General features: G+C 46.7%; 1 protein-coding gene across 8 annotated transcripts in view; it reads left to right on the top strand.

Annotated features, from left to right (window-relative positions):
* P2RX2 (purinergic receptor P2X 2) overlaps positions 1 to 23,457 on the top strand; it is a 290,430-nt gene that overhangs the window by 176,896 nt on the left and 90,077 nt on the right. For 2 of the 8 annotated variants that reach the window (XM_063913397.1, XM_063913398.1), the window contains exons 1-2: positions 3,125 to 3,563; positions 4,661 to 4,714. The exons of 2 other annotated variants lie outside the window; for them this stretch is intronic. Coding sequence is in view for 2 of the 6 variants with exons in the window: in XM_063913403.1 (XP_063769473.1) it covers positions 3,556 to 3,563 (8 nt within the window). In the remaining 4 variants the exon portion in view is untranslated. Of the gene's footprint in view, positions 1 to 3,124; positions 3,564 to 4,660; positions 4,715 to 23,457 lie in introns of those variants that run through there. 4 more of the 8 variants (XM_063913399.1, XM_063913400.1, XM_063913404.1 and 1 more) reach the window with 3 other exon arrangements.

The following is a 23,457-nucleotide window of genomic DNA, read 5'->3' as shown; positions in this document are numbered from 1 at the left end:
TTTTCTTTGCATCATGTGCTGTTTGGGGACAATTTTTTTGAAGTGCCATCCTGCCTGACACTGCAGTGCCACTTCTAGATGGGCCAGGTGTTTGTGTCGGCCACTTGTGTCGCTTAGCTTAGTCACACAGCGACCTTGGTGCGCCTCTTTTTTTCTTTGCATCATGTGCTGTTTGGGGACTATTTTTTTGAAGTGCCATCCTGTCTGACACTGCAGTGCCACTCCTAGATGGGCCAGGTGTTTGTGTCGGCTACTTGTGTCGCTTAGCTTAGTCACACAGCGACCTTGGTGCGCCTCTTTTTTTCTTTGCATCATGTGCTGTTTGGGGACAATTTTTTTGAAGTGGCATCCTGCCTGACACTGCAGTGCCACTCCTAGATGGGCCAGGTGTTTGTGTCGGCCACTTGTGTCGCTTAGCTTAGTCACACAGCGACCTTGGTGCGCCTCTTTTTTTCTTTGCATCATGTGCTGTTTGGGGACAATTTTTTTGAAGTGCCATCCTGTCTGACACTGCAGTGCCACTCCTAGATGGGCCAGGTGTTTGTGTCGGCCACTTGTGTCTTTTTGAAGTGCCATCCTACCTGACACTGCAGTGCCACTCCTAGATGGGCCAGGTGTTTGTGTCGGCCACTTGTGTCGCTTAGCTTAGTCACACAGCGACCTTGGTGCGCCTCTTTTTTTCTTTGCATCATGTGCTGTTTGGGGACAATTTTTTTGAAGTGCTATCCTGTCTGACACTGCAGTGCCACTCCTAGATGGGCCAGGTGTTTGTGACGGCCACTTGTGTCGCTTAGCTTAGTCACACAGCAACCTTGGTGCGCCTCTTTTTTTCTTTGCATCATGTGCTGTTTGGGGACAATTTTTTTGAAGTGCCATCCTGCCTGACACTGCAGTGCCACTCCTAGATGGGCCAGGTGTTTGTGTCGGCCACTTGTGTCGCTTAGCTTAGTCACACATCGACCTTGGTGCGCCTCTTTTTTTCTTTGCATCATGTGCTGTTTGGGGACAATTTTTTTGAAGTGCCATCCTGTCTGACACTGCAGTGCCACTCCTAGATGGGCCAGGTGTTTGTGTCGGCCACTTGTGTCGCTTAGCTTAGTCACACATCGACCTTGGTGCAAATTTTAGGACTAAAAATAATATTGTGAGGTGTTCAGAATAGACTGAAAATGAGTGGAAATTATGGTTATTGAGGTTAATAATACTATTGGATCAAAATGACCCCCAAATTCTATGATTTAAGCTGTTTTTGAGGGTTTTTTGTACAAAAAACACCCGAATCCAAAACACACCCGAATCCGACAAAAAAATTTCAGGGAGGTTTTGCCAAAACGCGTCCGAATCCAAAACACGGCTGCGGAACCGAATCCAAAACCAAAACACAAAACCCGAAAAATTTCCGGTGCACATCACTAGTTAGAAATACCTATACAAATAGAGGAAAATTCTTGTATGCTAACTGCAAAATCATTAGTGACATTCCCGGTTTCGGAAGAGTTGAATACCCTATTTGAATGATCCTGGTTAAACCCAGAAGAGTTTTTTCACATCCCCAATAAAATACTTAAGACATATCCCTTTCCTGAGGAGGATAGAAGGAGATGGGAGATTCCTCCCATAATGGACATTTCGGTGTCCATGCATCAGGGGTAATTACATTACCTGTACCAGGCTCGGCCTCGTAAAAGAAGCCGACTGACCGCAAGATAGAGACAACTCTAAAATCCATTTACACGGCTACTGGAGCCGCCCTTAGGCCCACTATTGCATGCACTTGGGTAGCTAGGGCTATATCAAAATGGTCAGACAATTTAATAGAAGACCTTGATACAATCCATAGGGATGATATTGTCTTGAGTCTAGGTCACATAAAGGATTCGGCTAAATTAATGGTGAAAGCCATGAGGGACATTGGGCTGATGAATTCTAGAGCATCCTCCATGGCAGTAGCGGCTCACAGAGGTCTCTGGATCCACCAATGGAACGCAGACGCCGAATCCAAGAGGTACCTCCCCTTCGCAGGTAAGACACCACTTAGGGACACTCTGAATACAAAGGCTACTTTGGGTAAGTCAGCTTTGCTTCCTTCCACAGCACCACCTGTGAGAAGACGTAACTCTGCTTCTCTGATGCAATCCCCTTGGGCTGCCAGATCGAGAACATTCGGGAGGGCCTACTTCTGCACGAGGCTAGGCCATAGAAAGTCTGCACCCACTACAGGTGCACGGGTTCAGAGGTTGGATTCTACTCCCTTAGCGTCCTCAGCGTGACGCGAAAGGACTCCCAAGTGGGGGTCCACTGGGGGGGATCTCATCTACATCACTACAGGGGAGCCTTGGTGATTATTATTATATCCCGGGTAATACAAATTGTTCCCCAGGGTTACAAACTGGATTCAGGAGTTTCCCCCTGGCTGTTTGTTTAATCAGCCCTGCCAATTGTTAGGAAAGTGGGTTTGTCCCATGCCATCCTATCAGACACTGCAGTGCCACTCCTAGATGGGCCAGGTGTTTGTGCCGCACACTTGTGTCGCTTAGCTTAGTCATAGAACTACCTCATTGCCCTCTTACTTCTTGGTACATATGGGACAGCTACTTCTTGGCATGATGTGCTATTTGGGGACTATTTATTTTTTTAAAAGTGCCATCCTGTCTGACACTTCCGTATATGTCCGGTGGTACTGCCATTTGATATAATTCCCGTGATACTGGCTTGTAATTCTAGTGACTTTGTAATTTTCCTTCAGTGATTTGGACCAATAAATAATACCATTGATTAGAATGAATAATTCCTGTGATATTGAGGTGTTTGTGTCGCTTAGCTTAGCCATCCAGCGACCTTGGTGCACCTCTTTTTTTCTTTGCATCACTCAATAGTATTTATGCTCCACAGTGGTCTTTCGTGACATATGTATATATTATATGTGTACATAAATGATTTGTAATAATTATTGTATATTTATTTATTTGTACATGCATGAATTTCATGATGTGAACAAGTAACCAATGCCTGCATATTCGGGGGCATAGAGTGGCATGCGAGGGACGGAGAGGTTGAGCTGGAGGCTCCCCGTGCACAAGGGTAACTGCCTGGGGGGTGAGCTGAGACTGACTCACGGGGAAGAGAAAAAGACAGTTGCTCGTGTGAGGTCGTCAGTTGGTGGTGCAGGGAGGAGAGACAGAGCAGCAGCGGAGGTGTGAGCACCGGACGATAAAGGAGAGGTGAACTTACGGAAAGATTTGAGGGAGTGTATCCACGAAGCTCCCTGCCACCCGCATTGATCGATCCGCTGTAAGCCGAACAGAGGCGGGTGGATCTCGTCTAAGACCCGTCAGAAGCCGCATTTAAGTCCGCCTCCTAAGTGAGTGGGCGGTACGTACTGGCAAGGCAGAGAGCTAGGAGGGAGGTGCGGCTGGGATACTAAGAGCGACGCGACCCTCCGGAGCTGCTGGATAGAGGACACAGCCTCATAGAGACTGAAGGGCAGCTGTCCTGGCCAATAATTGAGTTGGGAGGAGGAGTCGAGGGAGAGGCATTCCCCTTTCAGGCTGACAGATGAATACGTAAGTGTTTAATACAGCCACACTGCACACAGGTATAGCACCTATCTGAGTTCATGATGTAAAGGTGACAGGACTAGAAACTGTCAGGAGGAAGCTATTATTGCCAAACATATTTAACACTCCTATTAGGTACCAAGAGTATAATCTGCTGTTCCCTGCTGTTCTCACATGACTGCCATAGAGTGCTGGTAATCATCTGTAGACTACTAAACCATTAAAATCAGATGAGGAGTGCCCAAAACAGTAGAATCATAATACACCAGACTATTTGAACTATATTCGAGAAATTTTAATTTCTACAATTATACTACTACTTAACGAGATGGTGAGAGGAGGAGGAATCTGCGCTACTCAGTGATGTTGCCTGAACCTGAATACCTTAACAGTCAATATTTATGGATACTGTCCGTGCATATAACCCACTAGTGGATAGTGCATAGGGTCCTATTGCGTATAACCAGGGTCATTACTGGTTAACCAAAGTCTAGCTCCAGAAAACAAGATATCTTCAGTAATAGTACAGCTCTGATGAGGACTCAGAGAAAGAGTTGAGTATAAAAGACTAGGAACACAGAGTACCACTGAAGGACTCCCTGAATGCGGGTCTGTATTATTCAATTAAATACCCTTCAAGCCAGCCCAATAGCAGAAGGAAGGAGGACCAGCCAAATTTAAAGGGAAAGCCACTTCAATTGCACAGGAGTAACAATAGGAGCGGTGAACCCATTAGACTTCTAATATAATTTGCAGCTTGGAAAGTATACTGTCTAACAGACCTATATTTAATGATACAATTCTATCATAATCGTAATGAACTGCAGTGTGCACACTACAACCGTGGGCCCAAGTAACTGAGTATATATATAATTCATGTATGAGTACCCGGGTCACTCTAGGTAAAAAATGTTGGTTTCACCCACAGTTTTTATGTCTTGCATGCATTACTGATTGTATAGGCGGAATATTTTTTTCAGTATATGTATTATATGTTATGTTGTGAGTACCATCAATATAACCCTAATTGTTGTAAAATTAAACCTGTTGGTAATAAAATAACCTTAAGAATACTTACCGGTGACGTTGTTTCCACATCCAAGGAAGAACCTGCAACGAAGAAATAGAAGGTGTAAAAGGTAACGCCGTGATATGAGGTACTTTATTATTAAGCAATTCATCATATTAAAACACTATTCACTCCTCCTGTAGAGGGTGTACTGGGGTAATTGGATTGGTGTACTGGGTGGAAATTACTCCAACACAATCACAAACGGCAGTCCTAAACTAGCCGGGGAGATATACCAAAATCCCAAATAGTTTAGGTGGAGGCGCTGGGCGGTGATACAGGGTACCCCTGGGTGAATAGAGGGGTTACAATCATGTGTTGTTTGGGGACTATTTTTTTAAGTGCCTTCCTGTCTGACACTGCAGTGCCACTCCTAGATGAGCCAGGTGTTTGTGCCGCCCACTTGGGTCGCTTAGCTTAGCCATCCAGCGACCTCGGTGCAAATTTTAGGACTAAAAATAATATTGTGAGGGGTGAGGAATAGACTGGAAATGAGTGGAAATTATTGGTATTGAGGTTAATAATACTATAGGATCAAAATTACCCCCAAAGTCTATGATTTTAGCTGTTCTTGAGGTTTTTAAAAAAATCACCCGAATCCAAAACACATCAGAATCCAAAACCCGAAAGGGTGGTTATGCCAAAACGCATCCGAATCCAAAACACGACCACGGACCCGAATCCAAAACCAAAACACAAAACACGAAAAATGCCCGCTGCATATCTCTAATACAACGATACAACATTTCACTCTTCAGATTGTCATCAGGTTACAACAAAAGAAATCACCACAGTCTTGCCTTATATCTGTACCCTTCACCCCCCCCCCCCCCCCCCGACAGGCAAAATAGGGTTAGTGCTTGTAAGTGCTAAGGTGCGTGTAAAAAAAATAGGGGTGTGGCCACAGAATAGTATCGATTCACAATACACCGCACAGTAGTGTCTGTCAGTCACATTACACCACACAGTAGTGTCTGTCAGTCACATTACACCACACAGTAGTACCCCTGTTACCATGTTAGAGCCCATTACACCATTACACACACTACACCACATTAGAGCACATTAGAGCAGAGCCCCTTACACACATTGCACCAGGTAGACCCTTTTACACATTGCACCAGGTAGACCATTATACACACTGTGACAGGTAGCCCCTTATACACATTGCACCAGGTAGACCCTTATACACATAGCACTTATTAAGTGCCCCCTATGCAATGCCCTCATTAGTAGTGCCCCCAATAGTAATGCCCCCAGTGGTAATGCCCCCATGTAGTATTGCCCCCTGTAGTTATGCCCCCAGTAGTTATGCCCCCATAGTTATGCCCCCTGTAGATATGCCCCCAGTAGATATGCCACCTGTAGATATACCCCCGTAGTTATGCTCCCTGTAGTTATGCCCCTGTAGATATGCTCCCAGTAGTTATGCCCCCATTAGATATGCCCCCTATAGTTGTGCCACCAGTGGATTTTTCCCCAGTAGATGTGCCCCCATTAGAAATGCCCCCAGTAGTTGTGCCCCCAGTAGTTGTGCCCCCAGTAGATGTGCCCCCAGTAAAGATGCCCCTGTAGTTATGCCCCCTAGTAGCGCTGCTTACACACAAACCCCCCCCCAAAAAATACTCACCAGCCCCGCTACTGATTCCCGACCGCCGCTGCCCTCCGTCTCTGGCCGCCCGCTCCTCGGATCCATGGGAGAGATGTCATGACGTCTCTCCCATAGTGCCGCACAGACACTAGAGGTCAATCAGGAACTCTAGCGTCTAACAATGGCGCCAGCTGCAGCAGGCGCTGTGGGCTGTGTGGGCGCCCGCTGCAGCCGGCGCCATTGTCAGACGCTAGAGGTCCTGATTAACCTCTAGTGTCTGTGCGGCACTATGGGAGAGACGTCATGACGTCTCTCCAATAGATCCGAGGAGCGGGCGGCCAGAGACAGAGGGCAGCGGCCGGAGAGCTGGGTGTGGGTGGGCATCTGCGGGGTGACTGCGGCCGCACCTGCAGGCCGCAGCGCCCAGGGCACCCACCGGCTTGCTCTTGCCTAGATCCACTACTGCCATGTGTGTACAGTCCATCACAGGAACCCTCCCCGGCGTTGGCACCTGTGCGATGCACGTTCACCAGCACATCATCTAGGTAATGGGATATAATGTAGTGTATACTAATAATACAGTATGTAAATAGTAATACATATGTACATAGTGCATGTGTCAGTTACACAGGGGACTAGACAGCAGTATAATTAGACAAACATACTAATTAGATAAAAGTTATTAACTAGATAGTCAGGACAGACAAAATCAGCAGGCTCAACTGGAATGTACTCGTATAACAAACTTAATGCTATATGGTGCCCTTGAATGGGTTGGGAATGGGGGACCAGCGGACGGGATCCCGGCGGTCAGCATACCGACGCTGGGATCCCAGCTGCCAGAATTCTGATAGGGGGGGCGCTAGACATTTTCTAGCAGTTAGACACGGTCTCGCTAGATTGAAATACTGTATGATAGATCACATCTTCCGGCTCAGACGGGGTGGCGACAGAGGTAGTTTATTAATTTAAAAAAAGAAATGAATGGATAATTAGTATAGACATAATGACACCGAGGTGCCCTAATGATAAGCTCTCATTGGGAGCTTTATTATAAGAGATATAGGGTGTAATTCAGAGTTGATCGCAGCAGCAAATTTGTTAGCAGTTGGGCAAAACCATGGCCCTCATTCCGAGTTGATCGCTCGCTAGCTGTTTTTAGCAGCTGTGCAAACGTATAGTCACCGCCCACGGAGGAGTGTATTTTCGCTTTGCAAGTGTGCGAACGCCTGTACAACCGAGCTCTGCAAAAACATTTTGTGCAGTTTCAGAGTAGGTCTGAACTTACTCAACCCTTGCGATCACTTCAGTCTTTTTGGTGCCGGAATTGACGTCACACACCCACCCTCCAAACACCCAGACACGCCTGCGTGTTCCCTACCACTCCCAGAAAATGGTCAGTTGACACCCATAAACGCCCTCTTTCTGTCAATCTTCTTGCGATCGGCTGTGCGTATGGATTCTTCGTTAAATCCATAGCCCAGCAACGATTGCATTGTACCAGTACGACGCGTGTGCGCATTACGGTGCATATGCATGCGCAGTAGAGACCTGATCGCAGTGCAGCGAAAATCGGCAGTGTGCGATCAACTCGGAATGACCTCCCATGTGCACTGCAGGTGGGGCAGATTTAACATGTGCAGAGAGAGTTAGATTTGGGTGGGTTATTTTGTTTCTGTGTTGGGTAAATACTGGCTGCTTTCTTTTTACACTGCAATTTAGATTTCAGTTTGAACACACCACACCGCACATGTTATATCTGCCCCCCTGCAGTGCACATGGTTTTGCCCAACTCCTAACAAATTTACTGCTGCGATCAACTCTGAATTAGGCCCATAGTTTTGTCTACCTTAGTGCACCCTTTGTATCTTTATTATATAGTGACTATAAGGCTGACAAAGCAAGTAATTCCGTGGTTGGCTTAGTAATAATAATTACAGTTTAGTTACAGTATTTATATATATGTTGCAATTCTCTTACTGTAACTGATCTAGCATAAGTATCTTTATTTTTAACATAATTGCGTAATTCAAGGCAGAGTTCTATTAAGAATAGCAGCTCCCAATTTGGTGCAGTTATTCATTGGCACTAAATAGCCAGTGAATAACTGTTGCAGTCCGTAGATTTTGTATACACTGCCGTACTCAGCTTGCTGTCTTTTAAGCTCACTTGGACGTCCAAGTAGTGGATTGTGGTTGGATCATATTGATAAGTAAATTTGATATAAGGAGAGTTTTGGTTAATATTTTCCATTAAGGCAACAAATGCTGTTTCTCCTCCCAACCATAGCAGGAACACATCATCAATAAATCTTGCGTATGATAAAATGTTCTTAAAGATTAGAGGCATAGGCGTGCGCAGGGGGGGTGCCTGGTGCGCACAGGTACCCAGTAATGTCTGGCACCCCGATCTCACATACCTGATGCAGCGATTGCCGAGGAGGCTGATTACTGTCCCCTCTGCGCTGCACCCTGTCAGGACTGCATTACTGACTGGACGCCTGGGTTAATCAAGAGTGCCACTGCCACCGGCTTTCAAACTCCCGGCTCCACCTTCATGTACAAAAACAGCGTGATGTGATGTGATTACGTCATGCTGCTCGCACGCCCACCCGTCACACGGAAAGAGAGGGGGAGCCAGACCAGGCTGAGGAGGAGCAGTGTAATTGCAGTGAGTGCCATCAGGGGTGTTTGTTTGGTGCACACCACAACATCTGACAATGTATCTGCATTATTAGGATTGGTACAAGGGTGGATATTTATATTGTGTTGATCGTCAATAGATGGTGCTAGACATACCCAAAAGGCGGTGCTATGCACACCATTCCGACGGTGCACCCCCTAATAAAATGTGGTGCGAACGCCTATGATTAGAGGGTCTTTAAAAAACAAGTTCTCTTCTTCCTTGAACATATAAATGTTGGCGTAGGATGGTGCCACATTACTTCCCATGGTGCAACCCGTATGCTGCTGGTAAAAACGGCCATCACGTGTGTCTTCACATTTCCAAACTCTAGTTTTCCTTTTTCACAGGCATATTCAGATGTTGCATATACACAGAACACACTTCATTTGCAGCTAACACCACAGTATCTTACCACAGTATCTTATACACCTCTACCTAGTACCACCTCTACCACATATTCAGTCACTTTAGTATACTTTTTTTTTAAATAGAGTAATTTTTATTCAACAGCATGTTAAAGATACAGACATTTCAGTATACATTGGGAAGCACAGTTGGAATATCACAATATTCTGAGTCATTCTTTTTTTATTTTAAATGGTATACATATATGAATGACATACCCCGCGTTACTATTCCCGTGCGGTCTTCCCGCAATATGCATATTATTTGAAGTCTGTAAGCAGGGCATGATTCACATACTTAACATTTTAAATATTTTCTCCCCGCATCTTTAGTGTAATTACCCCGTCTAGTGGGCCATATATAGCCCACAACCCCACTACCCCCGAACTAAACCCTCTGAAACAAACTCAAGCCTAGTCAAGTTAAGGTCTGTATGGTGTGGTGTGGCAGCTAGATAGTCAACCAGCTGCATTAAAGGGGAGATAAAAGGCTCGGCCCAACGCCCCGGGGCCCAAATAGCGCCCTCGCAGCGAGAGCCAGTGCCCTCTAAGTTTGAAGGGCAAGGGAGGAGTATGTGGAAGCGATCCAGGGAGACCATATCTTCTCGTATCTGTTAAGGGCATTATATTTCATATATACATATCGTTCTTTTAGTAGGGTATCGTTTACCAGACTTTTGAAAGCAGTTATCGTGGGGGACGCGGGGCCATCCATGTCCGCGCGATACACACTTTTGCAAGCGCGCACACACTGCGGGCATACATGCTTTCCCATCGGGACCCAGAGTCAGAGTCGCCCACCCCCAGAATACAAAATCTCGGAGTCAGCAATCCTCTCGGCATTCCCGTATGTTCCAGAATCGACCCGACCCCAGCCCAGAACACTTGCAGCAACGGGCATTCCCATATGAGGTGCCAGAATGTGCCTCCGGCAGCCCCGCACTTGGGACAAACATCAGCACTATCAGACCTAAATCTGGCCAGCCTGCTCGGTGTCATGTACGATCTATGCAGAATGAAAAGCTGTATCTGCTGAAACCGCAGCGATTTGGTGACCTGGCTCGGATTGCTCAGAGCGCCCTCCCAGTCTTCCCCGTCTATGGGACCCAAGTCACACTCCCAGTTCTCCCGAAGATTCGAGAGTGGGTCTGCATGCATTGTTTGAAGAAGGTACGAGTAGGTGAAGGAGATCACCTTGACTCGACCCAGTGAATGTAGAAATGTTTTTATGGGAAAGGGGAGGAGCGCCGGGGGGGAATCTCCGAATTGCGCCTGCAAGGCATGCCGGAGCTGTAAAAATCTGTAAAAGTGAGAGTTCGGGAGTCCAAACTCCTCCTTTAATTGCTGAAATGATTTCAGTAAACCGTCACCGTATAACTGGGACAGCGAGTCTATCGAATATGGAGCCCATACCTCCTCGCCCTCTAGAGACCTCAGTTCATTAAGCAATGTGGAGTGCCATAGGGGAGTATCTGGGTCCATACCCTCATACCCGAGCAGGCCCTTCAATGCCAACCATATCTTCATTGCCTGAAAGACAATAGGAGGTGAGAATCTAGAAGGGTTTCCCCCCACCAGGACCTGTGCCGGAGAAAGATCCGGGTAATAGCACCGAAGGAACGCCCGACCCAGCTCCGCCCCCTCCCTTCCTTGAAGCCACATACCGATATGTGATAGCTGGGCAGCATAGTAATACAGTTGGAAGTGGGGCAAGGCCAGGCCGCCATCCCTTTTTTGTCTAGTGAGGGTGGTTAATTTTATTTTAGATCGTTTATTGGCCCATATCAAGGACGTCAGAACGCTATTTAATTTCCTGAAGAAGGCTGGAAAGATGTATACAAGGGACTGCAATAGAACATATAATAGTTTAGGCAAAACTACCATTTTAATGAGGCCGACCCTGCCCGTCATTGTCAGTGGTAGCTTACACCAAGCTCTCGATTTGCGCACTATTGTCTGTACAAGAGGGTCAAGGTTTAAGGGCACAAAGTCTGATGGGTCGTTGGTAATTAGAATCCCGAGGTACTTACACTTTGGTATACTTTAACACACACGTAGTCACACTATTACAGCTCTTGATTTTTTGATTAATGCATTGCATACTAATATTTTTTTCCAGTTCTAGAGTTTCTGATGCACATGCACAGTTCAGACCTGATCACCCGCTGTGCGAAAATGCACAGCAGCGATCAGGTCCGAATTAGCCCCTGAATCCAGTAAAGTAATCATAATACCCAGGGACGGTGCTAGGGTGTTCTGCGCCTCTCTGCAAATTATAAATTTGCGCCCTCGCATACTTTGCAGAGGGATGGTACGCAATGAAAAAGGGTGTGTGGTCTCACAAGGAAGGGGCATGGCCACACAATAGTACCCCCATTTCAAATTACTCCACACAGTAGGACAATCTTATTGACATTACACCGCACGCAGTAGCGCCACATACGCATAGTGCCCCCAGCAGTAGCGCCGATTACACACATAGTGACCCCAGTAGTAGCGTTGCGTACATGCATAGTGCCCTGAGTAGTAGCGCCGATTGCATGCATAGTGCCCCCAGTAGTAGCGCCGCTTATACGCATAGTACCCCAATTAGGAGTGCCGCTGTCACGCATAGTGCCCCCAGTAGTAGATTATGTCTGTCTCCAGGCTGTACCGGCAGCAGCATCTCTCCTAGCAGCAGTGAAAGCTTATGGGAGAGCTGATGCTGCTGGCGACAGACAAAATCATCCCCGACTCCTGCAAACTATGTTTGACACTGACTCTGAAGTGTGTTACCGCAGCAGCAGTGGCGGCGCTGCTTGCTCTTCTCCTCCGTCAGCGCTATTGACTAGTAAATGCTGACAGTGCTGTGCAGCTGACCCTGGGGGAAGAAGGTGACGAGCAGGTGACTGGAGTCAGAATTTGAATCTGCTGTAGGGGTAGAAAATCATTAAATATAATTTAAAAGGTAGCGCTGAGAGGTTAATTAAATATATAAAGGGTGTGCATGAGGGGGGTGAACTTTAAATAGTTAAGGGGTAGGGGGCTTATTAAACAGCTAAGGGTTGGGGTGAGGAGGTATCATGAAATATTTAAGGAAGAGTGAGGGGGTCATTAAATTTGTAAGGGGCGGGGGATCTTTAAATATATTATACAGTATGAGGGGTACATATATGGATAGATAGATAGATAGATAGATAGATAGATAGATAGATAGATAGATAGATAGATAGATAGATAGATAGATAGAAAGAACCTGCACTGGGGGAGGAGACAGCCAGCACAGCCACACACGCGCACACACACACACTCATTCTTTCCCTCCACTTACCCAAGTCTATCTGGCCTGATCAGGAGCAGCATCCTCTCCCTCTTCACAGTTCACACACAGCAGCTTGGTGGTTCCATGTAGCTCCGCCCCCTCCATCCGTTTTAGCTTCGCACCCTTTTCTCATCAACAACACTGCTATTTTGAAGTTTGACAGGGAGAGAGGGGACGGACTCTTCAAGCTGCTGGCGCCGCTGCCTGTGTCTGTAGTGTGACAAGCGCAGCGGCAGCCGGCAGCAGCAGCAGGGACCTCAGCACAGGGATGCAGAGCAGGGAGGGCACCTCGCCATCCTGGCGCCTACCTGCTTTGCATCCCTTTGCTGAGCGGGTAGCGCCGGGCCTGATAATACCCCAACCCAAACCCCTAACCAAAACCTAATACTTTAGCCTCTAATCCTAAAAGGCAGACTGGGTGGGCCATGTGGTTCTTATCTGCCATCAAATTCCATTGGTGCAGCACTAACTTACATTTATTAGGAGATGGCTGTGAAACCTAAGCCGGGTATACACTAGGCTTTACGCTCCATGAGCGATATCACCTAGAGTTTTCCCTACCCTCCTGTGCGACCGATATAGTATGTACACACTGAACAATATCGCTAACGATATAGTTCAGTCACCCCTCCACCAGCCCGAACATGCCGTTTTGGCTGGCATAGCCAAAATTGAGCTGCATGCACAGATGACAACTATATCGTTAACGACCCACGGGAGCACACCTCGTTAACGATAAAGTGTGAACACACTGGGCGATATTACAAACGATATTGCTTAAAAGGGTGAAAATAAGCGATATTGTTTAAAATATTTGTACCAAGCTTTATAAGATGCCAACCCTGCACTTTTCACCTGAAGGGCTGGGTATTTTTTTGGGGGGGAGAGGGGGGTTTGAGGTGTGCAGCATAGAGTTGCCTAGGGTGCTGAATAACCTTGCACAAGCCCTGTTTGTCAAGTGATAATTTTTAGCTCTTTACTCCATTACCTCAGCTACGGTATGTGCGGTAACAATAGAACATCTGCCCCAGCTTTACTGTACATACTTCAGTTGTTTTCCCCCTTACTTAAAGGATTTTTCAGCTAAGCTTCCGATAACTCATAGATAGACAACAGAGCTTCACTAAATTGGGAAAGTCCCTTCTGTTAATAGCTACACAGCTGGCTACTACTTCATGTGGTTCTCTTTATCTACTTTTAGAACTTGTTCTCTTTATCTTACTTTTAGGCCAACTTTCAACAGAAATATAGAAAATTCTGAAGGGTTCACAAACTTTCAAGCACCACTGTATGTGACTGTATATAGTTCCTGATCACTGACCATTTTAAACATCAGTTTTAACTCCATCATGATCTGTAGACTTACAAATCTGACTTGCAGGCTCGCTAGAAATCGCTGATAATAAATATGAATTAATTAGGCTGCTGCGAGGCAAGGCTACACAATTAACATAAACTATTGAATGCACGGTCACATACAGTATATCTTTTAAAAAAGATAAATATTTTAAGGGGGATGTAGATAAAATGCTGGTTGTCGGGATCCCGGCGTTGAGGATACCAACGCCGAAATCCCGCCAGCCAACAATGCTTTCAACCAGAATACCGGCGCACCAGGGCTATTCCAACTTATGGTTGCCCGCAAGGGCACTCTTAGCGCTTGCCCCGCTGCTGGCATTCTGGCGGCCGGGATGCTGCTGTTGGGATATTGATAGCCGGCATCCCGTCCGTTTCATTTTAAGGAATGTGCCAGCAATACAAGAGGAATAGAGCATGACATGCAACAACCTTTGTAGGGATCAGAAAGCATTAAAGATGTATATGGTATACTGTATTTTATATCATTTATAAACTTAACTACACAGTGCTACCCTTATTTTTAGTATAAGTCATTTGCTAAACATTTAGAACATTATTTACGTGCCTAGCTCACAGACACATATTTAGCTAAATTATTAATGCTTGAGTGGGTAAAAGACACTTGCACAGAATAGAATCACCATAATAGGTACTGCGAGCAAATTTCGTTTCATGTTTATTCTGTACTAATTTTAGGGTGTAGTATGGTATGCCGGCGGCCGGGCACCCGGTGGCCAGTATACCGGCGCCGGAATCCCGACCGCCGGCATACCGACTGCTGGGTGAGCGCAAATGAGCCCCTTGCGGGCCCGCTGCACTCGCCACGCTGCAGACACGGTGGCACACGCTATCTATTCTCCCTCCAGGGGGGGTCGTGTACCCCCAAGAGGGAGAAAAGGTGTCGGTATGCCGGGTGTCGGGATTATGGTGCCGGTATACTGTGCGCCAGGATCCCAACAGCCGGCATACTGAATACCACCCCTAATGTTATATAGGAGCAGGATATTTATATTTCACCTTAGCCAGTTTTACAACTACTATATGAATTCCTGGTGAATATATAAATTCGTATTTCTGCTAACGAATATAGATGCGTGTAATGTGTAAATAGCAAAAATTGGAGGTAAACAACATAGTACTTATGCTGCTCCCTCAAATTTGCTCCTCTAGACATATAGGGGCATATGTAAAAGGGTCCAAGTTTGCCAGAGTTACAGGATACCTGCTGATCTCAGATGTTTGTATAAAAGCGGCAGCCATTTACAAGGCAAAACCATGCGTTGTAATGATTGTGCAATGGAATATGCTGTGCTATATAAGAAACTATTCATTAAGAAAAGAAATAATAAATAAATTGGCGCTTTACAAAATAGTCCAAGATCCGCCGGCATACCACACCTCCGGCATACTCAGACTCTATTACATATGCCCCGTACGGCCTGATTCGGATTTTGCAGCAAGGCAGAAAAAGCATGTTAACTCTCAGGATTTGCTGTGGATGGATTTCATACCTTGCGGTCGGGCCGTGTGATGTTGGGTTTGAGGTAGAGATGTGCGGCGGGCACTTTTCGTGTTTTGGTTTTGGTTCTAATTCCACTTTCGTGCTTTGGTTTTGGCTTAGTTTTGCCAAAACCACCCTTTCGTGTTTTGGTTTTGGATCTGGATGATTTTTAAAAAAAAGATAAAAACAGCTAAAATCACAGAATTTGGGGGTAATTTTGCTCCTACGGTATTATTAATCTCAATAACAATCATTTCCACTCATTTCCAGTCTAGTCTGAACACCTCATACCTCACAATATTGTTTTTAGGCCAAAAGGTTGCACCGAGGTTGCTGGATGACTAAGCTAAGTGTTATACAGGATGGCACTTTTCAAAACCTAGGCCCCAAACAGCACCTCATGCAAAGATGTCGAAGAGGTGCAATGAGGTAGCTATATGACTAAGCCAAGCGACACAAACATTTCCAACTGGAATTATACGTCCAAATCACTGAAATTTATTGGCAAGATCACTGTAATTAATAATTATAAATCACTGAAATTAATTGGCAAAATCACTGTTATTATACTTCCAAATCACTGGAATTAAATGGCAAAATCACTGTAATTAATATTTATAAATCACTGGAATTAATTGGCAAGATCACGGTAATTAATAATTATAAATCACTGAAATTAATTGGCAAAATCACTGTAATTATACGTCCAAATCACTGGAATTAAATGGCAAAATCACTGTAATTAATATTTATAAATCACTGGAATTAATTGGCAAGATCACGGTAATTAATAATTATAAATCACTGAAATTAATTGGCAAAATCACTGTAATTATACGTCCAAATCACTGGAATTAAATGGCAAGATCACTGTAATTAATAATTATAAATAACTGGAATTAATTGGCAAGATCACAGTAATTAATAATTATAAATCACTGAAATTAATTGGCAAAATCACTGTAATTATACGTCCAAATCACTGGAATTAAATGGCAAAATCTCCCTATCACCTGCCTAGTGAAGTGGAATCTAGATGGGATTTGGTACCACCGGGGACACAATACCTCTATCAATTGTCTAAATCCCACTGCACTAATGGCGGATACCGGACGCACGTCTAACACCAACATAAGTGTCAAGGCCTCAGTTATGAGGGCTTCCATCGTCATGTGAAGCTAAACCACTAGTCATGAACATAGGCTCAGCCACTCCGTGTCGTAAATGGCATATTGGCAAGTTTACGTTTCTCCTCAGACCATTTCAATTTCTTTTTCTGGTTCTTTTTACTGTACTTTGGCTTTTTGGATTTTACATGCCCTCTACTATCACATTGGGCATCGAGCTTGGCAGACAACGTTGATGGCATTTCATCATCTATGTCATGGCTAGTGGCAGCAGCTTCAGCACTAGGAGGAAGTGGTTCTTCTTGATCTTTCCCTATTTTATCCTCAACATTTTTGTTCTCCATTATTTTTTGGGAGTTATATGAGACAATATGCAGCACAGGAATAACTGGAATGACTGATGAGACAGGACACTACCGCTGGTCTGATGCAGCACAACACAACAATACTGTAAGGGACTCGTGGTTGTTATAATTATTATACGGCAGCAGTGGACATATAGCAGCAGCATATATCATCACTGGAATGACTGATGAACAGGACACTACCACTGGTCTGATGCAGCACAACACAACAACACTATAAGGGACTTGTGGTTGTTGTTATTATTATACGGCAGCAGTGGACATATAGCAGCAGCGTATATCGTCACTGGAATGACTGATGAGACAGGACACTACCACTGGTCTGATGCAGCACAACACAACAACACTTTATACAGCTACACTGGCAGGAGAGGACACCAACACTGTGACTGACTGGACTGATGCAGCACAATACACTGTGACTACACTGGACTGGACTGAGCAGCACAACACAGCACAAGACTTGCCACCCCACTTTCATGCCCCCACACAGACACTGGAGGACGGAGACATGTCCTCTCACTACACTCTCCGAGACTGGAGTGAAAATGGAGAGGACACGCGGCTCCTTATATGGAATCCAAATCCCGTGAGAATTCGACAGCGGGATGATCACATTTTGCCGCGTTCGGGTTTCCGCGTCAGGCGGGAAAACCTGAGCCTGACTCGGATCCGGGCTCGGAAGGCAAAGTTCGGTAGGGTTCAGTTCTCTGAAAACTGAACCCGCTCATTTCTCTGACGTCCTAAGTGGATGCTGGGGACTCCGTCAGGAACATAGGGAATAGCGGCTCCGCAGGAGACAGGGCACAAAAGTAAAAGCTTTAGGATCAGGTGGTGTGCACTGGCTCCTCCCCCTATGACCCTCCTCCAAGCCTCAGTTAGATCTTTGTGCCCGGCCGAGAAGGGTGCAATCTAGGTGGCTCTCCTAAAGAGCTGCTTAGAGTAAAAGTTTTGTTAGGTTTTTTATTTTCAGTGAGTCCTGCTGGCAACAGGCTCACTGCATCGAGGGACTTAGGGGAGAAGAAGTGAACTCACCTGCGTGCAGGATGGATTGGCTTCTTAGGCTACTGGACACTAGCTCCAGAGGGACGATCACAGGTACAGCCTTGATGGGTCACCGGAGCCGCGCCGCCGACCCCCTTGCAGATGCTGAAGAGAGAAGAGGTCCAGAAATCGGCGGCTGAAGACTTCCCAGTCTTCTTAAGGTAGCGCACAGCACTGCAGCTGTGCGCCATTGCTCTCAGCACACTTCACACCAACGGTCACTGAGGGTGCAGGGCGCTGGGGGGCGCCCTGAGCAGCAATGAAAGTACCTATGCTGGCTAAAAATACATCACATATAGCCCCTGGGGCTATATGGATGTATTTAACCCCTGCCAGGTTGTCAGAAAAACGGGAGAAGAAGCCCGCCGAAAAGGGGGCGGGGCCTATTCTCCTCAGCACACAGCGCCATTTTCCCTCACAGAACTGCTGGTGGGAAGGCTCCCAGGCTCTCCCCTGCACTGCATAAAACAGAGAGGGGGGGGGGCATTTTTGTGGCGATATTATTACATATTAAGATGCTATAAGGGAAAACACTTATATAAGGTTGTCCCTGTAAAATTATAGCGTTTTGGTGTGTGCTGGCAAACTCTCCCTCTGTCTCCCCAAAGGGCTAGTGGGGTCCTGTCCTCTATCAGAGCATTCCCTGTGTGTGTGCTGTGTGTCGGTACGTGTGTGTCGACATGTATGAGGACGATGTTGGTGAGGAGGCGGAGCAATTGCCTGTAATGGTGATGTCACTCTCTAGGGAGTCGACACCGGAATGGATGGCTTATTTAGGGAATTACGTGATAATGTCAACAAGCTGCAAGGTCGGTTGACGACATGAGACGGCCGGCAAACCAATTAGTACCTGTCCAGGCGTCTCAAACACCGTCAGGGGCTTTAAAACGCCCATTACCTCAGTCGGTCGACACAGACACAGACACGGACACTGACTCCAGTGTCGACGGTGAAGAAACAAACGTATTTTCCATTAGGGCCACACGTTACATGTTAAGGGCAATGAAGGAGGTGTTACATATTTCTGATACTACAAGTACCACAAAAAAAAAAGGGTATTATGTGGGGTGTGAAAAAACTACCTGTAGTTTTTCCTGAATCAGATAAATTAAATGAAGTGTGTGATGATGCGTGGGTCTCCCCCGATAGAAAATTAAAGGCGCTCACACGCTTATCAAAACAAGTGGCGTTACCGTCTCCAGATACGGCCGCCGTCAAGGAGCCAGCTAATAGGAGGCTGGAAAATATCCTAAAAAGTATATACACACATACTGGTGTTATACTGCGACCAGCGATCGCCTCAGCCTGGATGTGCAGCGCTGGGGTGGCTTGGTCGGATTCCCTGACTGAAAATATTGATACCCTTGACAGGGACAGTATTTTATTGACTATAGAGCATTTAAAGGATGCATTTCTATATATGCGAGATGCACAGAGGGATATTTGCACTCTGGCATCAAGAGTAAGTGCGATGTCCATGTCTGCCAGAAGATGTTTATGGACACGACAGTGGTCAGGTGATGCAGATTCCAAACGGCAGTATTGCCGTATAAAGGGGAGGAGTTATTTGGGGTCGGTCCATCGGACCTGGTGGCCACGGCAACAGCTGGAAAATCCACCTTTTTACCCCAAGTCACATCTCAGCAGAAAAAGACACCGTCTTTTCAGCCTCAGTCCTTTCGTCCCCATAAGGGCAAGCGGGCAAAAGGCCAGTCATATCTGACCAGGGGTAGAGGAACGGAAGAAGACTGCAGCAGGCAGCCCCTTCCCAGGAACAGAAGCCCTCCACCGCTTCTGCCAAGTCCTCAGCATGACGCTGGGGCCGTACAAGCGGACTCAGGTGCGGTGGGGGGGGGTCGTCTCAAGAGTTTCAGCGCGCAGTGGGCTCACTCGCAAGTGGACCCCTGGATCCTACAAGTAGTATCCCAGGGGTACAGATTGGAAATTCGAGACGTCTCCCCCTCGCAGGTTCCTGAAATCTGCTTTACCAACGTCTCCCTCCGACAGGGAGGCAGTATTGGAAACAATTCACAAGCTGTATTCCCAGCAGGTGATAATCAAAGTACCCCTCCTACAACAAGGAAAGGGGTATTATTCCACACTATTTGTGGTACTGAAGCCAGACGGCTCAGTGAGATTTATTCTAAATCTGAAATCTTTGAACACTTACATACAAAGGTTCAAATCAAGATGGAGTCACTCAGAGCAGTGATAGCGAACCAGGAAGAAGGGGACTATATGGTGTCCCTGGACATCAAGGATGCTTACCTCCATGTCCCAAATTGCCCTTCTCACCAAGGGTACCTCAGGTTCGTGGTACAGAACTGTCACTATCAGTTTCAGACGCTGCCGGTTGGATTGTCCACGGCACCCCGGGTCTTTACCAAGGTAATGGCCGAAATTATGATTCTTCTTCAAAGAAAAGGCGTCTGTCACGATCCGGGTATCTGGACGCCATTTCTTACCCATCAGATGCCTCCTAAGGCTGGCTCAGCGCTCCAGGACCGGATCCCATCTGTTATCCTAATGTTCACATTCCTGCATCCTCTCCTGTCTCTCTGAGACGCTGTCACAGTAACGCCTTATTACATCTGGCATGGCGTCTCCCGCGGCCTCCGCCGCCGTCCCTGAGCTTCTGCATGCAGAGTGTCAGAGTGGCGATTACGTCAGCCGCGGCCTCCGCTGTGTCCGCGTGGTTGGATGTGCACTTGTCAGCCTGGCGTCTCCTGTCTCCAGTGGCCGGCGCCGCCATTACTGTTTTCATTACCACATGGATTACAAACCAAACTTCCCTCCAAGTGTCTGCATGGGCGCAGCCATCTTGGATTCTGTCAGCTGATCATTTCCTCCAATCTGTTGTCAGTATTGTTAATCTGCATAATTGCCTAGCCAATCCCTTCCTTGCTGCAGGTATAAATACACTGTGCCTGAGCAAGGAAGGCGTCAGTGCTTTGGTTGTCAAACCTAGTTCCTGTTTGTCTCTCTCCTGTGATTGTCTTCCAGGTTCCAGCTCCCGTCTCAAGACTTCCACCATAGAGACCCGCACCAGCATTCCACCTGCGGTGTAGCCTGACTCTCCAATCCATTGTGGATTCATCTGTTTCCAGCTACAACATTACCTGCTTCCAGCTCAGCTTCCAGCAGAGTACAGCTTCCCTTAAAGGGCCGGTGTCCTTTCTACACTTTACCACTCTCCACCGGTATTATTATTTCTCCGCTCTCAAGTTCTACATTTCAGTTCATATTTCATCGCTCCCAAGTTCATTTATTATTTAACTGGTTCCGTGCTAACAACAGTCTGGTTCCAGCCAGTATCCACAGCAGCTGTTTTATCTTCAGCAACCCAGCTTTTCCTGGAACACCAGCTGGCACAATCCTGGGTTATCTCCATTGCTACAGTCGGGCCTGGTAAGGACTTTCCATCTAGAAGATCATAAGAACTATCTCACACTACCAGTGCCCTGTGGCTCCTGCCATCCTGTAGTACCCAGGAACTGTATTTATTCTTTGCTGACTTTTACGTTTTCTTTTACTGCTGCTGTGTTGCGGAGTTGTCATAATAAACATCATTGACTTTTATCCAAGTTGTCGTGGTCACGCCTTCGGGCAGTTATTATTCATGTTACTTACATGTCCAGGGGTCTGATACAACCTCCCAGGTTCCGGTACATCTCAGCCCCCACAACTGAGGCTGCCTCCCGTCAGCTCAGGCCCTCAGTTGTGACAGTAAGCACTGACCTAATGAATCCAGCCGGAGACCAGGATCAAGCGGCCAGGCCAATGCAAGAACTGGCAGCCCGACTAGAACATCAGGAGGCTGCACAGGGCCACATCATCCGCTGTCTCCAGGATCTCTCTACTCGGCTGGATGGGATTCAGACAACTCTCCGTGGATCAGGCGCGTCTGGTGCGTCAACCACAGTGACTCCAGCTATAACCCCACCCACCTTACCCATTTCTGCTCCACGTCTTCATCTTCCAACGCCAGCAAAATTTGACGGATCTCCAAGATTCTGCAGGGGATTTCTCAACCAGTGTGAGATTCAGTTTGAGCTACAACCTGGCAATTTTCCCAGTGACCGTACAAAAATTGCCTACATTATTTCTCTTCTCAGTGGCTCATCCCTTGATTGGGCATCACCGTTATGGGAGAGGTCCGACACCCTGCTATCTTCCGACACTGCCTTCGTGTCAACATTCAGGCGCATCTTCGACGAGCCAGGCCGGGTAACCTCAGCTTCATCCGAGATTCTCCGTTTACGCCAGGGGTCACGTACTGTAGGACAATATCTGATACAGTTCCAGATCCTGGCATCCGAACTGGCATGGAACGACGAGGCCCTGTATGCTGCATTCTGGCATGGCTTATCTGAGCGTATTAAAGATGAGTTAGCTACCAGAGACTTACCTTCTAAGTTAGATGAGCTAATCTCACTCTGCACGAAAGTTGATTTACGTTTCAGAGAGAGAGCAACTGAGCGTGGAAGATCATCTGCTCCAAAATCTTCTGCTCCTCCTCCTCCTCGTCAACTGTCACCATCTAAAGATGAGCCCATGCAACTTGGCCGTTCCCGTTTAACTCCTGCTGAGCGCCGAAGACGTCTCTCCGAGTTTCTCTGTCTCTATTGTGCAGCTCCGTCTCACACCATTAATGCCTGTCCCAAACGTCCGGGAAACTCCAAATCCTAGCTCGCCAAGGAGAGGGCCGGCTAGGAGTAATGATCTCCTCTCCATCTCCTCAAGATTGTAATCTCCCAGTCTCGCTTCAAGTTGCTCAATGTTATCGGAACGTCATTGCCCTCCTTGATTCCGGAGCAGCTGGGAACTTTATTACCGAAGCCTATGTTAAACGGTGGTCCCTACCCACCGAGAGACTTCCTTCGTCTATTTCTTTAACTGCCGTGGATGGCAGCAAAATTTTTGATGCAGTCATTTCTTTAAGGACTCTACCAGTTCGTCTGAGAGTGGGAGTTCTTCATTCCGAACTTATTTCTTTTTTAGTGATTCCAAGAGCCACACATCCTGTGGTCCTGGGCCTTCCATGGCTCCGTCTTCACAATCCTACAATTGATTGGACGACTACGCAAATCCTGGCATGGGGTTCCTCCTGTGCTGAGACATGTTTGTTTAAAGTATTGCCTGTCTGTTCTTCCTCCCCCAGGTCGTCTGATGTTCCACCTCCTCCATATCAAGATTTCACGGATGTGTTCAGTAAAGCTTCTGCTGATATCCTTCCTCCTCATAGAGAATGGGACTGTCCGATTGATCTCGTTCCAGGGAAGGTTCCACCTCGAGGCCGAACTTATCCGTTGTCTCTGCCTGAGACGCATTCTATGGAGGAATATATTAAAGAGAACCTAGCAAAGGGGTTCATTCGACCTTCTTCTTCTCCAGCCGGCGCAGGCTTCTTTTTTGTAAAAAAGAAAGATGGTGGTCTGCGGCCGTGCATCGACT

The sequence above is a fragment of the Pseudophryne corroboree genome, chromosome 1 (genome assembly GCF_028390025.1).
Source record: "Pseudophryne corroboree isolate aPseCor3 chromosome 1, aPseCor3.hap2, whole genome shotgun sequence".
Lineage (NCBI taxonomy): Eukaryota > Metazoa > Chordata > Amphibia > Anura > Myobatrachidae > Pseudophryne > Pseudophryne corroboree.
Note: the sequence above shows the minus strand (reverse complement) of the source record. Positions and strands in the feature narration are given on the sequence as shown.